This window comes from Dermacentor silvarum, chromosome 3 (genome assembly GCF_013339745.2).
Source record: "Dermacentor silvarum isolate Dsil-2018 chromosome 3, BIME_Dsil_1.4, whole genome shotgun sequence".
Lineage (NCBI taxonomy): Eukaryota > Metazoa > Arthropoda > Arachnida > Ixodida > Ixodidae > Dermacentor > Dermacentor silvarum.
The window spans coordinates 61,529,638-61,548,535 of record NC_051156.1 but is presented as its reverse complement, the minus strand read 5'-3'; the positions used below and the strand labels follow the sequence as shown (position 1 = coordinate 61,548,535).

General features: G+C 47.6%; 1 protein-coding gene across 1 annotated transcript in view; it reads right to left on the bottom strand.

Annotated features, from left to right (window-relative positions):
- Window positions 1–4,056: 4,056 nt before the first annotated feature.
- The window catches only part of LOC119444419 (eIF-2-alpha kinase activator GCN1), an 80,428-nt gene continuing 65,586 nt past the window's right edge, over window positions 4,057–18,898 (bottom strand). The window contains exons 20-22 of the mRNA XM_049664586.1: window positions 18,020–18,124; window positions 14,722–14,940; window positions 4,057–4,267 (exon numbers count right to left, since the gene is read on the bottom strand). Coding sequence (XP_049520543.1) covers window positions 4,139–4,267; window positions 14,722–14,940; window positions 18,020–18,124 — 453 coding nt within the window. The 3' untranslated portion in view covers window positions 4,057–4,138. The remainder of the gene's footprint in view (window positions 4,268–14,721; window positions 14,941–18,019; window positions 18,125–18,898) is intronic.

Genomic DNA, 18,898 nt, shown 5'->3' with positions numbered 1-18,898 from the left:
AGACGACGCACAGCAGTTGTAGAAGGCACGGAGTTATTTTTCTCTCGCGATCCGGCATGTGCGGTAGCATTTCCATCATGATAGTTTTACCAAACCACTCGTCAAGATACACAAATCTTAATTATAGCGACAAATACGCGTTTTAGAAGCAGTCACAATTTTTTGAGCGGGACTATTTCTTTAGTCGCGGAGGATTGGCTGCTGCGCTTCGGTCAACTGGGCGGGGCCTCCTCCTGTCTTCTAAAGTTGTACCCGACTATAGCTGATTCCAACTTGCGCCTGCAAATTTTCCAACTTCATCACCCCACCTAGTTTTCTGCCATCCTCGACTGCGCTTCCCTTCTCTTAGTATTCACTCTGTTACTATAATGGTCCACCGGTTATCCATCCTACGCATTACATGGCCTGCCCAGGCATTTTCAGGGGCGAAGCACCTTAGGGCCGAGCCTTGTCCCTCGTCGTCCATTGTCCGTCTGTAACTCTGGTTTGCATGGAGACCACTAGGGGCGCTGCGGTGCACAAGGGCTATATAGCGCTGTATATACTGTACACATGTATAGTGTATATATATATATATATATACAGAACCTCGCTCATACGTTCCCGCTTAATACGATTACCCGGCTCCTACGTTCGCAATCGCGAAAAATAAACATAACCCCATAGAGGAATGTGTTAATACGTTCGGTTTAATACGTTCCCGGAAAATACGATTATTCGGCAGCAACGTTCAGCATTGCGGCAAACTGCGGTCGTATGATGCGTTCTGCAGCGAAAAATTATCATTCAGGTGTGCAAAAAGGCCGCTCTCATGTGCTTGTGAAGCGCTAAGTGGCAGACGGCCACCGCGCGGCTTCTCTGCAGTGCTCAATCCCCCCCTCCGCGACTTCTCTGCATTGTTCGTTCGCCCGAAGTGACGAAGCGCGGCAGCAGCGGCGAGCAAATTGACCTTAGCGCTACTGCGCCCCTCGCTTCAACGCTTACTAAGCGGCGAAAACAGCGCCCGGCGCTACAAGGAGGTGGTGGGGGACGACGCAGCGGAAGTGGTGGCGGACGAGGCCCCTGAAGACGGCGGCGAGAACGAAGGCTTGCGCCCACCGGCTACCTTCGCCGAAGCCCTTGCTGGCCTGGAAGCCTTACAAAGCTTCTTTCGCACGAAAGACAACGAAAATGCGGACAAGGGTCTGCAATGTGTGCAAAAGGAGTTGTTCCTGTCCAAGGGTGAGATGCACCAGCAGAAAATATAGTCGAATCTCGGTAATTCGAACTCGAAGGGGCCCGAAAATTAGTTCGAATTACAAGGACTTATTTTTGACGTATTTGTGCACCATAGCGCTACGTACGAACGGTGCGAGTCGTGAAATATCGTGGCGCGCAAGCACATAGCGAGTGAGGGCCACGAAACTGCCCACGTCGGCCAACGCTCGCATCACGATAGCGCCTCTTCCTCTACACAACCGCAATCTCTCTCGCATCCCGATAACAGCAGCGAACGAAACTTCAGGGAGCGGGCGGCGCCGGCACGGTGACGCGCGCGCGGAGACCGTCGAAGGTGAGGGAGAAGGGCGGCAGGGAAGCACATTTGGCCTCGGCAACTCCGTCGCTTCGGTGGCTCCCCTCGCCCTCCCTCTCAACTCTCTCATAGCTCCCTCACCTTCGACTGTCTCCATGCGCGCCCGCCGGCCCGGCGCCAGCTTAGCCCGCTCCCCGAAGTTTTGTTTTCTACCGTTGAAGCGAGCATTGGCCGGACTGGGCCTCCGCGTTGCTTCCCTCTACGCCGCAGCGTTGGCCGAGACGTCGGCACGTACACGCGTGTTCCGGCGCGACCAGAAACGGCGACCTTGCCATCTGAGGAAATTTTCGCTGCGGTATTTTTTTTTCTTTTTTATTTCTCCGCGCGGCGTTGAGGGGTCTCTCCTAGGCTTTTGCTTCATAGAGGTATCGGAGCAATGCCGGTAGGAGGCGCCGCCACGTGATTTGGCGTGATGCTGAGAGTATTGTCGGCGCGCTGTTATGTTCGAGTTAACCGTCGCAAATGCTTTCCCGTTCGAATTACTGAGCGTTTTCGCCCATTGGAAAACATAACTTTGACGGGACCACAACGTCAGTTCGAATTAAGCATGTTCGAATTAACAAGATTCGACTGTACTATGTTTTGCAAGAAATAAATTTTTCCCTTGTCAACTTTTGTATACTTTTAATTGACCATTCTTGATGCACACTTAGTCCACTCTTTGATCAAGTGAAGTTGCCTGCACAATTTCCTGTGTTGAAATTGTCAAATGACGAGCTAAAATTGCTATATAATAAGATTCAGCAGGGAATTTAAATTCCCTTGCACCTCAATATGGGCTTGTCATCTTCATTTTTTACTGGATTCGGATCGTATGTTTATTTTTCGCGTATTTTTTGAAAACGTACGAATGAGGTTCTACTGTGCACACACACACACACACACACACACACACACACACACACACACACACACACACACACACATATATATATATATACGGGGAACTCACGGTTACCCGAATGATCCCCCGGTGCTTTGCCCACTCATCATCATTCAGTTCGTGGATATTCGGCGACTTTTTTTCTCCTTAATGTCAACTAGAATATCGGCTATCCCCATTTGCTCTCTGATCCACATTGCTCTTTTCCTATCTCTTAACGTTAGGCCTGACATTTTTCCTTTCCATCCCTCTTTGTGCGGTCCTTAACTTGTTCTCGAGCTTCTTTGTTAAACTCCAAGTTTGTGCCCCATGTGTTAGCACCGGTAGAAGGCAATGATTGTAAACTTATCTCTTAAACGACAGTGGTAAGCTCCCAATCAGGATTTGGTAAATAATGCCTGCCGTATGCACTCCGACTCAACTTTATTCTTCTGTAAATTTCTTTCTCATGATCTGGGTCCCCTGTGAGTAATTGACCTAGATAAACGTACTTCTTTACAGACTACAGGCTGTCTGGCAATCCTGAATTCTTGTTCCCTTGCCAGGCTATTGAACATCATCTTTGCCTTCTGCACATTAATCTTCAACCCCACTCTTTCTCGGTTAAGGTCCAATCATTTGTTGTAATTCGTCCCCATTGTTGGTGAATAGGACAATGTCGTCTGCAAAGGTTGCCGAGATATTCGCCGTTGATCCTCACTCCTAAGCCTTCCCAGTCTAAGAGCTTGAATACTGTGGGAATGCGCGACTCTCGCGCCTCCCCAGATGTTGGGGGATGCGCGAGAGTCGCCACCACGACCGCGACCACCACGACCGCGTGGCTAAGCGCCGAAGGCGGTCGTGGTGGTTGCAGCGCATTGCGAGAGATGGCGCGAGTGTCGCGATGCTAACGCCACCGAATGGCGGGGTGACTTGGGAGAAAAAGGTCAAAGGCGCTTCCTCTTTGGATTGGAATCGGCGACCAACACGCACGAACGCTTCGCGCGTGCGCCGGCCCGCTTCGCGGGACCGTCTCGCGAGGCTAAGAGCAGGACACCGGTATGGACGAACATGGATCATTCGAACGCGCCACCGTTCGCGTGACCGTACACGTGAACGACTAGGCGATGGTGTCGTAGCATGGGGCAAACATATTCGCTCGCTATCCGGTCGCGGTGAGTCCGACTTCCTTGATTTGTGGCGAGCCCATATGTGAATGTTCTATTGATAGTAATTCGGCTAGCGTGTATTAGTGTATGAAAGCTGTAATAAATGCCCTTTTGATTGATTGCACTACTGTGTTGTCGTTCCTTTGTCCCAAGAGCCCGTGTGAGACCCCACAATACTTCTTCTAAGCATGCAGTGAATAGCATTGGAGAGATTGTGTCTCTTTGCCTGACCCCTTTCATGATAGGTAACTTTCAACTTTTTTTTGTGGAGAACGTGTTTGCTGTATCGTATACTAAATCAAAGTATCACATCTGTGGTGCCACGTGCAGGGGCACTTGGTACCACAAACGTTACACTGAAGCTGGTGGTGGAATATGCTACCACTGTCTGCCACAATGGTCGCAAAGTGTACAGACACGAACGGTAACACCACAATAAATCAAGGCAGAAATTAAACTTTACACACATCTTTCTTTTTTAATCTGTGCATTGTTGAGGGGAGAGGATTGGGGAGGGAAGGGCAAGGGAGACGATCAGGAGAGGACTCCATCATCGAGATCTTCCTCCTTAGGCTCTGGATGGGAGGCCACCTTGCGCAGCACTTTGGTGTAGACATCTTGCAGGGACTCCCTCGCCCCTGGGTCGAGCGCCGCTAGGCATTCCTGCGAGCACAGAAGGAGGAGCATGGTCACATGGTTGCACTGAATCTGCTGAATCTTATTAATACCAATTTTAGCTCGTCATTTGACACTTTCAACACAGGAAATCGTGCAGGCAACTTCACTTGATCAAAGAGTGGACTAAGTGTGCATCAAGAATGGTCAATTAAAAGTATACAAAGGTTGACAGGGAACAAGAATTCAGGATCGCCAGTCAGCCTCTAGAGTCTGTAAAGGAGTACGTTTATCTAGGTCAATTACTCACAGGGGACCCTGATAACGAGAAAGAAATTTACAGAAGAATAAAATTGGGTTGGAGTGCATACGGCAGGCATTACCAAATCCTGACTGGGAGCTTACCACTGTCGTTGAAGAGAAAAGTGTACAATCATTGCATTCTACCGGTGCTAACATATGGGGCAGAAACTTGGAGGTTAACAAAGAAGCTCAAGAACAAGTTAAGGACTGCACAAAGAGCGATGGAACGAAAAATCTTAGGACTAACATTAAGAGACAGGAAGAGAGCGGTGTGGATCAGAGAACAAACGGGGATAGCCGATATTCTAGTTGACATTAAGCGGAAGAAATGGAGCTGGGCAGGCCATGTAATGCATAGGATGGATAACCGGTGGACCATTAGGGTTACAAAATGGATACCAAGAGAAGGTAAGCGCAGTCGAGGACGGCAGAAAACCAGATGGGATGATGAAGTTAGGAAACTTGCAGGCGCAAGTTGGAATACGCTAGCGCAAGACAGGGGCGATTGGAGATCGCAGGGAGAGGCCTTCGTCCTGCAGTGAACATAAAATTTAGGCAGATGATGATGATGATGATGAAAAGTTGACAAAAATTGGAGCAGCATTCTTGGTCTGTGCTTATGCCAGCTGCACTGCATTGTTTGGTTATGAACTGAGAACCAACGTATGGTTCTCAGCAAAACTAGAGCGGTTGTTTTCACGGTGACCAGCTACACTTATTACAGATCCTCTATTGGTTATGTAGCGTAGAACAAGTATTGTGACTACCCATTCCAGTGAGAGCCTGAACACCGAGTTAGCAAGAGTGGATGCTTGGGCTAGTTGACAGTGAATTGCTAAAGCCATTGGCAAAGCCCTGTGGTTGTGAGCTCCATCTCTTTGCACTCTTAGCAATACATATCAGGGCTTGCACATCATAATAGTGTTAATGTTAGTGCAAGGTGGCTTGCCTGGTTTCGTTGATTCCTCATTGCTACTGCAAACATAAAAAAAAAAAACAATTGTATCCGTTTTAAATTCAGCGCGTTCATGCAAATAAGTTCACAAAATAAAGTGGTATGTGTTAATGTGTCCCATTGTTACACATTTGTACATAGGGCTAGTGTTGATGTGAGATGGCTGAATAATTTCGCATGTCTGAACTTTTGCAGCCCGAAAAACTGGTCCATGACTATGTGGGTCAGAAGTTTTACTTCATTTCCAATCTAACACGGAAAACAAAACATCTCAAATAACACACATCTAGGTGAACTTTAATCACTAAGATTCCTAGTGCTGTCTAAGAACCAAATCACCAAAAGACAGCACTGCTGCTGCCTTGCTTGAAGAGTAAGTGAAACCAACAAGCTGGCACATAAGTTCTGCGGGCGAATGTGACTGAGGATAATAATGCTCAAAGAAAATTGCCTTATACAGTCACCAACCAATAATGCGGACTTGACTGGGACCGCAAACGTCCGAAAAATCAGGATTCCGAAATCCCAGATTCGCCCAATAATAAGTGACATTATTCAGCAACAAAGGTGTGCCGCATTCTCCAATCGTTGCTTTCCAAAATACTTTCAATTTTGCGTTACTAGAGCACAAAATTCATCAACGTCTAGAAACGACGGCAGACGCTATCCCATCACAGTGCAACGCCTATCAACATTCCCAGAGCTGGTCACGCAAAATATTGCAAAAATCAATGTATCTTTCGACAGTGATCGTCTGAAATTATGGCTGAAGTTTGTCAACACGTGCTGCTGTGTGCACATACGCTTGCCCTTAGCCTAGACATTCCTTTTCATGCTTTTCGCATTTTGTCAGTGGTCGAGTGATGCTCTGCAGGCGTTATCAACGGGATCAGCTGGCCATAAAAAGTGGATGATAAACATGGCATAGAATCGAGAGGAAAGCACTGCTAGAAAATCGTGGCCCATATCTCGACCATTGTCATGCTGTTGCTTAAGACAGACGAAATTACAGTGAATGCACGCACCGAATTCTCAGTGGCAGTTGCTAGATTGACAAGGCTTTGCTAGTTTCGGTTGTCATAGCCAACGACCAGGCTGGAAACGTCTCAAAGCGAAATACAGTAAAACCTCGATAATTCGAAGGTCGCCGGACCGCGAAAATTCTTCGAATTAAGCGGATTTTCGAATTAACCGAAATGAATAATAAAAAGAAAGAAAACAAGCAAGAACTTGCCGCAAAAAGAAATCACCTTTATTTGCCATGTCCGAGAAAAATAACTCAAAGTAATCACCGATGCGGGATTACTTGGCGCGCTGGTTCGCCGCCCCTAGTGCCATGCTCTCCAGCTGGCTCAAAAAACGTAGCATACAAATATCACCCGCACTGCACTCAACAAAGTTGCGGACGATGTTCACGGAATCGATAACTGCCGCAAAAGCGGGCGTGGTGGTGCTCGACTCCAAAAATTTGGACTTGCTGGATATTCCGGACTTCAAAAATGCACCATCAGGGTTCCCATTGAGTTCATGCATTTTCGCATCCAATTTTTCGGACGAATTGAGACCCCAAAGTTCGATTTTGCGGACTAAATCGCTCTTTCCGAGCCACGGTACCCACTCTTGGAGGCTGCCATGTTGGATTTTGCACTGGCTTGAATTCTAGTTACTCGTTATATAGCCTCCAAGATTGGAACGCGCGCTATCAGTAGAGAGCGCGCGCAATCCTCCATTCTCGGAGGCCATGCCCGCTCTTCCTTGGCTGACAAAACGCTCCAGAGTACTGCACTCTTTCTTTTTTCTTAGTATATGCGCTCAGCACTATCGTTGTAACCATTTATTGTGGGATGTTTTTTTATTGCGACAGCAATTATATGGACACTTCAAGCGGATTTTCGCCGTCGGCGTCGCCGCCCTGAGGATCCATACAAAGTCCAAGGGCAATAAAATCATCGCCGCGCGCCCGCCGTATGTGCGAGTGACAGCGCGCGGGGGACGCGCGCTTTCACGGAGAGCGAACGCACGGCGGAGCGTAAACGCGACTTCCTCCCTCGTGCGAAAGGCCGTGGGGGTATGGGAGGGAGGGGGGGGGGGGAGCGACTTCTACTCTTCTAACAACTGCGTACTTAGCGCCGGAGCGGTTTCTCGCGCGCACCGTATCTTGAAAGCGATCTCCAGACGACTCTAACCTTTCGTATGGCTGTGCTCTCGCCGCTCAGTTTCCGTTGAAGCGATAGACCGCATGAACCTTCGCGGGCTGCGGCGGCCGCGCTCGCTCGTGAGTGCTGACACCATGCGTGTTAATTCAGTGAGTTTTTTTTCTCGCAAGTTTTGGTTGCTATTTTGAACGTGGCGTGTACACTGAGCAGGTGTCTCGGAGACCCATGTCTCAGTGATCGGCGCTACTTCCTGTACCTTCGCGAGAGCTAAGCAGTGCGAAGCTCGTTTCTTGGATCTCCATGGCGGCGGAGATCACCAACGCGGTGACGTTCGTGTCGACTGTACACGGAGACGACGTCATTGCTGCGCAAATCCAAGCAAGTCGATCCCCTCCAAGCGTAGTATGAGGCAGGGCATTATTAGAGATTTTCTTTAAGCCGCACTAATAACTTTTTTTTTCGGCCGAACGAGTTTTCCGGACTATTTTTCAGTCCCCACGAGCTCGGAAAATTGGTTGGCGACTGTACGGAGCGCCCTAACCTAACCGCCGCACGTTGCTACTAGCCGGAAACTTCGAATTATCCGAATAGAGCCGCGCGGGCCATTCAAATCATCCGGTAGAATTTGCATTGAGAATGACGGGACCGCTCAAATTCTTTGAATTAACCGAAATTTCGAATTAACCGAGTTCGAATTATCGAGGTTTTACTGTATCTACATTTCTGCTTGACTCGGTGGCTATATTAGCACACAATAATATAATCAGAAATATAACATAATGCAGAAGACAAAGATAATGTTCAGTAGCCTGGCAAGGGAACAAGAATTCAGGATCACCAGTCAGCCTCTAGAGACTGTAAAGCCCGACCCTCATGGAGCGAACTTCCCCGACGATGTTCGCGCGTCAAAAAGTGTAGCGAAACGCGCCGCCGTGTTTTCGCCTCACCGCCCCTCATGCGACGATCCAGCGGCGAACGCCGCCGAGCCGCTATCAATGTGGCCAGCCGTGAAGCAGGATATTACTGTTTTTTAAATGCAACCCACAGTAAGATTTAGCATGTTGCGACACTTAATAACGTCATAACTTAGTGTATTATAATTTTTCTTGAGTTATTTCTTCTACAACATACGTGGTTCCATTACGCTTTGAATTTCGCATACATAGGGCAACCAAGTAATTCTATGTGTGTGTGCGTCAGGAAAGTGCCAGAGGCAGCACAATGGAAGCCAGGAGCGCGTTGTATTTTTCTTCCCATGTCCGCCGATCCGCAGCGAAACAGACAAGCAGTACAAGCTATCTACCATAGCCCCCGAAAGCTTCCCATCTCAGAGGCCATATGCCGTCGTGCGCCTATCTCCTAACTTTACCGACAGGTGGCGCTCGCATCTCAATGAAAATTTCTCTCGCTAGGCTTAGGCGCGTTCGAAACGAGAAGCGATCTCGAAAATTCCTCAAGATTAGCCATAACACTCTCTCGTCGAAGCGGCATGAGACTAAGCAAAAGCCGTTTGCGCAGTCAGTTGCTACGAACGAAGTGAATTCTACAAAAACAACGCCAAATTCAGTTCGAAGCGGGCAACCGGGACCGCCGCCATGTTTTACATAAGCTCAATCCCATGATGCAACGGCCGGAAGTGCTGCCTCCTGATTGGATCGGGCTTGTCGCCGCGCGCTGGACGCTTCCGGCGGCAGGCGAAAATATCTATCCCCTCCAAATCGGTGGCGCGCGTCGCGATTTTTGACGCCGACCGAAGAGCGGCCGCCGTCGGACGAAGTTCGCCGCTTGGACGCCGGAAATTCGTTATGTGAGGGTCGGGCTTAAAGGAGTAAGTTTATCTAGGTCAGTTACTCACAGGGGACCCTGATCATGAGAAAGAAATTTACAGAAGAATAAAATTGGGTTGGAGTGCATACGGCAGGCATTGCCAAATCCTGACTGGGAGCTTACCACTGTCGTTGAAAAGAAAAGTGTACAATCATTGCATTCTACCGGTGCTAACATATGGGGCAGAAACTTGGAGGTTAACAAAGAAGCTCGAGAACAAGTTAAGGACCGCACAAAGAGCGATGGAACGAAAAATCTTAGGACTAACGTTAAGAGACAGGAAGAGAGCGGTGTGGATCAGAGAGCAAACGGGGATAGCCGATATTCTAGTTGACATTAAGCGGAAGAAATGAAGCTGGGCAGGCCATGTAATGCGTAGGATGGATAACCGGTGGACCATTAGGGTTACAGAATAGATACCAAGAGAAGGGAAGCGCAGTCGAGGACGGCAGAAAACCAGATTGGATGATGAAGTTAGGAAATTTGCAGGCGCAAGTTGGAATACGCTGGGGCAAGACAGGGGTAATTGGACATCGCAGGGAGAGGCCTTCGTCCTGCAGTGGACATAAAATAGGCTGATGATGATGATGATGAATATAATCGGAGTCCAAATTATCGCACGACGCATTGTAAGGTGCTGAAAATTTCAGTCGTCCTTACACACATAAGTCTGTAGATGTAGCATGCATGTATTGCACGTGAAGCAGTTGAGCACAAGTAAGCCCAAATCTACAACAAGAACTTATTTATATAGAAATGTTGAGAGGCGAGAAGGGGCAGCGACTTCCTACGCTGCTCGTCGAGTGTCCAGTTCTGCTCTCTTGGTGAAAACGCCGAGCTGCCGCCAGAGGTGAACTGGCACCGCGAGCTGAACGCACTGGCACCGTGTCGCACTGGCACCGCATGCGTTCGGTGCGAACGTGGGAAAACACGGACCGCGTCGGCAGCAGCTCTGCATGTTGCCTCATTTCATTGGTGCTGCTACAAGTTTATGGGACTAGTGGCGGTGCTCTCTGAACAGTCAAGCATGTTCGAATTATCGATGTTCAAATAATCAGTCATTGACTGTATTCGAATAAATACAGTACAGTAATACCTAACTCGAACTCTGATACAGTAGTGCTACTGGCTCATGTCATTTCAGAGCAACTTTTGCAGCAGTGAAAAATGAATTTCGGAGCAGTGAAATGAACTTCCAGAGCAGGTGTATGAAAGCGATTGCAAACAATATTATAAGGGGCTTTTACAATGGGCAAGCCACGTGAAAGCAGTAAGTCGTCACTGGTTCACAAACTCAACCCAAACACTAAAAATGAACCCTCGCCCCTTTCATCGCAGTTCTTGCTGTGGACTGTGACGAAGCGGTAGTGTCCTAAGATCTGCTAAATAGCATTTCAGTGGCTTAGAAAAGCACGGTAGCACTTCAATGAGCTACATGCAGAATTCAAAAGCACTTTGAAAATCTATCTTCAATGTGATCTCGCTGCTATAAATGGATCCTTTAAGACAGAGCACCCTGAAAAGAAAAAAAAAAGGGCACGCCAGCGGTATGAAAAATTTACTTATTTTGCCCTGTGCTGATGCTTCACTGATATACCATTTACAGTGAAACCCCGTTACTACAAACACCAAATTAACAAACATTCAGATTATTGAACCTTTCAGAAATCCCCTGCTGACTTCTTATAGTTTCAATGTAAAAAATATTTCAGCACTACAAACTTTAGAATGCTGAACATTTCAGAACAACGGTTGTTATTCAGTTTCCTTATGTTAACAACGCATCAGTACTTCGAACTAATATTCCGAAATCTAGGGATTCTTAGATTTCCACGTATCCTTTACGGCAGCCGGAACAGTAGACTATAGCAGATGACAAGGCGCAGAGGGTGGACGCTGTGGCGCATGGATCCATATAACCTGAGATGGCGCCAGAAGAAGAAAAGTGGACAAAAACTGCGACTATGGATCAGGTTTTGCGAGCACCTGCTCCACCGAGAAAAGTGTTGCCTAGCAACGAAGGCGCGCATCTTTCCACTTCCGCGCTTCTTTCTGTGGCCGTACTAGCTACGCGCACAGAGAAATGTAACCTCCGTACTTGCGGGGATGCCACACGGTCACACTTTCCGGACAGTGTCGTCTACGTGCGCTTGTGCTTTGGCATAGTTCATGTGTTCACTTCGAGCGAGACAGTTGCGGTGTCCATGGCAAGGAATGTGAAAAACAAACAGCAAGAAACATTGTGCTTTCGAAGTGACATGGAGCTACCTTTTTGTAGGTAGTTTTCTCGACTTCCAACGTCTCTTTTACGCGTGTCACCCTTGTTATACGGTCCTTCGGTAGTGCGTGGCAGGGGAACCTATGGAAAACAGCAATGTTTTCGCAGATTCCTCATATTGTGACACCTTACGAACCGATGGGTTGATGCGTGGAATGGTTAATTTTGGAGCTTTCACTATAACGACCTTTACGAATAATGAACAATTTACTGCGGTCCCCTGAAGTTCATTACATTGAGATTTCACTGTACTTGAAATACTGCGATGGTCAACACTGACGGGGCAGTTTGCTTTCACTCGTTGCACAGCTCGCTGTGCATCGCGCGCCGTAGTGAAGTGCAAATTTATACGCGCGTGACATCCGACTGTGTAACGCTGTCAGATTAGGAACTGATAAGTGAATTCAGTTTGTAGCTTTCTGGCTACACACAAGCTTTTGTTTGTTTTTGCGCTTACTGGACGGGAGTCCAGTAACTTGTGTGACATGCCAGCAACTGCCACAAACGCTTTGATAAGCACAAACACAAACTTCACTCAGACTCTGGACAGACATGCGAGCTTTTGTTTGTTTTTGCGCTTACTGGACGGAAGTCCAGTAACATGGGTGACATGCCAGCAACTGCCGCGAACGCTTTGAGTGAAGTTTGTTTTTGTGCTTACCGGACTCTGGACGGACACGCGAGCTTTTGTTTGTTTTTGCGCTTTCGTCCAGTAACATGGGTGACATGCCACCAACTTCCGTGAACGCTTTGAGTGCTTACGGGACAGAGTCCGGTAAGCACAAAAACAAACTTCACTCAAAGCGTTCGCGGCAGTTGCTGGCATGTCACCCACGGACCCAATCTCGGCTTTCGGCCACCAGTAGTCTAGCCTGTTAGATCACCAAAGTGGTTTACTGGCCCAAACATATTGGAGGCTGCCTGGCCATGACCGGCCTGTTGCCCACCACCGCGTCAGCTGGCAGCGAATTTTCGTCACGGCCGTACAATACAGCATGGCTTAATTAGCTGTGCTTCGTCAGTATCCGGCAGCGAAAGTTGCTCTTTGGTGTCGTGTCAACCAAAGCCTTAGTAGTGGCCCTATGCCTCTCTTATGCCGTGAAATCACCAAACCAAGAAAAGTGGGGAACAGGCGACAAATTGAATAGTGAAAAAATTGTTCAGTGTTTCCATGTCTGCGCCAATGTGCACGTTATGTTAAAAAAAATCTAGCTAACAGCCTCCGAAACTTTAGTCACCGTTTTACATTGGTTATACAGGAGAGGAGATAATTTTGTTTACCACAGCGAGTTGGCTCGGCGCCAGTGCGATCGCTCACTGCCGCCTGAAAAGCTAGGCTGTCTCGTTGCGCAACCTTTACGCGTCGTCGTGGAAGGTCTTAATATAGACAAGATCGCATGGAAGAAACAGCAGTACGATCTAGGCTTAATTGGAGTGGCCCGACTCAGTCCACCACAGAGCTAATGCAGCCAGCCTCTAGTCCATGCCATGCCACTTTTGATGGCACGATAAAACACGCTTGAGGACTTAGTTCCATTTTCGAAAACCCGAGCAACACTGTCAGTGCAGAGTGGGTGCTGATTTCTCATGTATTGTTGAAACGTAACAGAATGTAGCAGGGTTCGCCTCTCGGCACAGTTCGGCACAATGGGTGCAGTGGTAGCATCACTGCTATATGTAGAAATATTGGTCAAATAGAAATTTTTCTCCAACTGGTGTGTCAACCCGATGTGCTTTTCACCCCTTCTCTTAAGAAGATTTCGTACCATACTCCAGATGTCTCGAAATCTCAATTTAGAAAATACTAGGGAAAAAGCAATGGGGCAGCGTCAGCAGTGTCGCTTGCGTTGGCTTTTCAACCGGCGGCAGCGTACTAGCCAAACCAGATGCCGTGCTGGCTCGTGCTCCTTGCTTATCTTTTCCCGTTTGTTTCTATCATAACTCGCGCGCACGTGCTCGAGTGCTTGTTGCCACTTTATTATGGCTTCATGCAGCAGTGGTAAGTTGGGAGCTGAAATCTTTTTTTTCTCCCTCATCTAGGACGCTGTCAGTGACACATCAAATGTGGTGACGGAGTATTAATTGTAACCTTGAGCAAGACGATTCATACTTTTGAGCAGGCGTGATCAGCCCATGCACTGCACCCAAAACAAGCAAGCATGTGAGCGCAAAGCATTTCAGCGAGATTGCGGCTTGATAAGGATGCTCATGCGCCACAACGGTGAGGCGTAAATGCCGCGTCACTCGTGGGTATCTGCTAAAGGCGTGACAACTGCGCTCTTACGCAGTTTAATTTCGGTTTTTGAAGGGAAATCATTTGGAATTTATTACAATGCAGAAAGTAGCAGCATCAAATTCTTGGATGCCTGGAACCGGTTATACTCTGATCTTGCAATATTGCATTAGGATCAATCGTATTGATTCTGTGCCAAACACGATTTCTTGGCAGAGTGCCACTAACACTATTGACCATAGACACTGATGTGTGCCATGCTAATGCAGGCGAGAGTGACCGAGAGTTTTACTGGCAGCATTTTGGAAAGGCTCCACATCGTCTTTGTGTAGCCAACGGGCTTCTATTTTCATGACTTAGCTTCTCCCAGCTTCTATTTTCATGATTTAGCTTCTCCCGAACTCCCCTTATCTTAAAATGTTTTCCAGTTTTTTACAGCTTCGAGTTAACAGGGGTTTACTGTATTGTCATTAGTGATGTTAATTTTGTTTAGCACAGCCAGATTGTGCTGTACGCAATACAATAGCGTCACCTAAACTTAGAGAAGAAATGAATGGCTAAAAGTTTTACGAAATTAGTTCACCAGGCAAAACAAACATTTCTGCATTGTACCCAGATCAAATAAATAACAGATCACATAAATGACAAGTTAAGCTACTGCTGTGGGAGTTTGTGTGCATTGCACAAGACCTTGCAAATTTCTATTTATTTTACCACATAGTGTATGCACACACACGTGCAAGCACCCACCTCGAGCCCCTGTGTGGAGGTGCGCAGGTGCAGCAGGGCGACCAGGGCGTACTCGCTGTTGGCGCGCACCATGGTGTTCTTCTCCTTGGTTCCGTTCACCAGTTGGGGCACCAGGGTTCGCAGCAGTTGTGGGGGCGCGCCCTTGTCCAGGCTGCGCGACAGCCATTGCACCGTCTGGGCCACCAGCTGCTTCACTTCGTTGCTCCCGTGGTTCAGGCACTGCGCAGAGAAGGGGCAACTACTAACGCAAACTGATGGTAACAAGGCGCTTCACTTAACCATTACTGGTGCCAAAAACGGGGAGGGAAGGAAAGGCAGAGCTCAAGACCACCATGCCCGAACAAGAAAGCTGCAACTATAAACAGAAAAAACAATGATTCAAGAGGATAGATGACATAACCTCTCCAAACAACCATGAGGTAAATACCGTATTTATTTGAATCTAGGCCGACTCCGATTCTAAGCCTACCCCCCAAAAGTCCGAAGCCAGCACGAAAAAAAAAAAAAAACTTACCTTGAATGTAGGCCGAACAAAAACGCGAGGACAGCATTCGCAAAATAAAACAGCATTTATTAAATATGAACATGCCGAGGTCATTCTACGTCGCCATCGCTGCTAGCCTTGTCGCTATCTTCTATCTTCAAACAGTGCACTATTTTCAGTACCATCAAGCGCATTAGAGATGCTGAACATTTGGAAGGAGCGCACGATCCATGTTTGCCATCCTCGTTGCGGCGCACGCAAAAAGCATCTCCCATGGCCCCCTCCGACGATGGACGTTTTTCTTATCGATGCCGAAGTCCCACCCGGCTTGAACATTTGACTATGCCTCTACGGCTCGCACAACTACCGTATTTACTCGATTCTAACGCGCCCTCGATTGTAACGCGCACCCGTTTTTCGTGACGACAAAAAAGTCTTTTACAGTACCGCTCACATGCTTTTAAACAGAAATACAACTTTCTGTCATTTGGAAAAACAGATTTCCTCCCGATGCACTGAAGTTGCGTTGAATAAAAGAAGTCGCAGTTTCATCGAATACGATGAGTACGATCTTGGAGGCTGCCATGTAGGATTTGCCACTGGCTTGGCTTCGAGCAGCCCACTCTGTAGCCTCCAAGATTGGGAGATGCCCGCTATCACTAGAGAGCGTGTGCCATCCTCCAGTCTCAAAGGCCATGCGTGCTCTCCTTAGCTGACAGAACGCTTGAGGGGACGGCACTTTCTTTTGCTTTTTACAGCGCAGCTGTTAAGGGCTAAGTCTTCGATGGTCATGTCCGCGTGTAGAAAAAAACTCTCATTGGCCGTATGCTGTAGCTGCGAGTGAAAGCACGCGAGGGACGCGCTTTCACGGAGAGCGAACACACGGCAGACAGCAAACGCGACTTCTTCCGTCGCGCGAAAGGCCGCGGGGGGACGGGAGGTGACGTTTAGCTGCGGCACCAAATGCGTATCTTGCGACCGGGCCCAAGGGAAACTGGCGACTCAATCACCTGCGCGAAAGGAGGAAAACGGGAAGGCAGCGCAGGAAGGAGGGAGTGCGGCTTTTGCTCTGCAAGCAGTTAACTACGTACTTGCACATTGCGCGGCGACGGGCGGTCGCGCGCACCGCATCTTGAAAGCGATCTCCACACGGCTCTGACCTTTGTATGCGCTATGCTTTCGCCGCTCAGTTTCCGTTGAAGTGATAGACCGCATGAACCTTCGCTCAGTGCTGCTGGCGCGTTTGCTCACGCCAGCGTTTTCACAGCGGTTGTGTGCGATCATCGAGTGTGATCTATTCATGTCTGCGTGTGTGCGCTGACACCATCCTTGTTAATTCAGTTAGTAGGCGAATGTGTCCAAGTTTATACAGCCGATAAAACTACTATCCTTACTCCGTATAGCTCGCTACTAATTTGCTATCGCAATTGATGCTTTGCAATTCTAGCGAAACTGCATCTTTTTTTGTTTCGCACTTTTAATATTTCAGTCTAAGAAGATTTAACATAAAAGGCATGCGCTGCTGGTGTTTTGTTTCATGACATTTGTTTATGGGCTGTCATTCGCAAATTCAGCAATGCGCAGAACTGTTGCCGACGGCGGCGTTCTGCCCGCGTTCGCACCGAACGTGCGCGGCATTGGTGACGTGTTTATGAATAACGTGCCAACCTTTGCCGTACACCCTACGGCGGTGTATCGTAGCGCCCATAAGGCTATGGTCCCTATGGTCACTATATAAATGAAAACCACCGGATCATATATAATTCTCATTCTTTAATAGTTCAAATAACCAATTGCACCATCACATCTGAATAGTTATAATTGGAAATAAGTAATTCCCACCATAGTACAGCTTTGCTAGTCTTCTATCTCCACCCCACTGGAAGGGCTGACAGTTTTTTATGGCGACAGTATGGATCGCTCCGTAACAATATCTTTTTTTCTGGGGGGGGGGGGGGGGGCAGCACTATCGTCTTAATCACTTAATGAGGGATCAGTCTTTTTTAAGTTTGGTTGCTATTTTGCACGTGGTGTGTCCACAGAGCAGGTGTGTCTTGGAGACGTCGCATCTTTGTGTGTGTTAGTGCGGCTTCGCATTTGTGTGATCAGCACCACCTCCTGTGCTTTCGCAAATCCAAGTAGTGCAAAGTAATGGGGCTCATTTCTTCAATCTCTATAGCGATCTCTGCCAACAGAAATTGCCAACGCGGTGACACTCTTGTGGACTGTATACAGAGACAATGTCAGTCTTGTGCAAATCGGAGCAAATCTGATCGCCTCCAAGCGTAGTATGAGACAGCATTATTAGATCTGTCAATTCAGCAATATTAGCAATTCATTTTTTGGGGTGAACGAATTTTTCGGACTTTTCGATTTTTCCTGCTATCTTTCGGTCCCCGCGAGGTGCGGAAAATTGGTCGGCAACTGCACCTCCCATGGTGGCTGCACGATTGCAGCGCCAGACTTCCCTCTAGTAAGTATTTTAGGAAACTATGCCTGTGAGGCCGTCACTGTTGCATTGTCGTCATTCCAGCTTTGTCATCCGAGTGTTGTCATGCCGTCATCGTCATGCAGTCGCTTTGCAGTCCATTGCCAAGCGAGACAGAAATCTTCCTCAAAATTTTGACAATTTTTGTTGTCGGGGAAGTTCTCACGATAAACATGCAGGGGTTCTTTTACACTGTTCACCTCTGTAACTAACCGTGCCTGTCATTCTGTTCAGCAGCAATGTATCAGATTCCAAATCAGAGCACTGGCTTTTATGAGCACTGAGCCCACATGGCTGTAGCCTCCCCTTCATGTAGCTCCACCTACCTTGGCAAATGTTGTCAGTAGCACTTGCGGCAGCTCCTCAGAGTTGAGAAGCATGTGACGTAAGCAGTGGCCAGTCCCACGCACTCCACCAATCACAATGGGCACCTGCAAATGCAAAGAACATTTCAAGTGAATGCACCTTGAGCCAAAAAGCCGTATATTATAACACGGACATAATTTTTTTTGTACACATACATTGTCACACATTGTTTTGCTTTCTTTATTATTACATACACATTACCTCGCTTTTTGACAGCGACCATTTTTCACCGGATTGCTACTGTTATTTATCGCATGGTGCATGATGCACATATTGCATCCAAAAGTTCTTGAATGTTAAAGTACTAAAAGTTGTGCGAGTTTACCAACTCACCCACCAACTACCAGCACTTGTGTGTTACCTTTGCCTTGTGTCCTCGTTTCTCGTGTGTGCGGTGCAGTTTCAGAATTCTTGAATGTTGTCAACAGTTCTTCAGTGAAGGGCTTTGTCCAATCAGATTACGTGCACAACTTGAACAGTGTTGCACCTTCTCAAGTGGACGCGAGCATGAGCAATTATTTTGGAATGTACCATGATACGCATTTAAATAGCCCATCGACTTGACTCGTGAACTTGCGACCAATTCATATGATAGCCTTGCCATTATGTGGACTCAGTTTCGCATTTATCTGCTACACTCAAGAAAAACTGGAAGCGCATGCAATTAAGTTTGTCTTGCCCTTTTCTCTGCCTCTTGTTTGTTCTTTTCACACTGTTCTTTCCATTTCAGCCACGAATACACACTAACTTGCTTCACTTTCAGTGCTTCAGACTGGCTCGAAGACATACTGACATTAATGCATATTCACTTCGACTTGCTCAGAAGTGGACTTGCATGC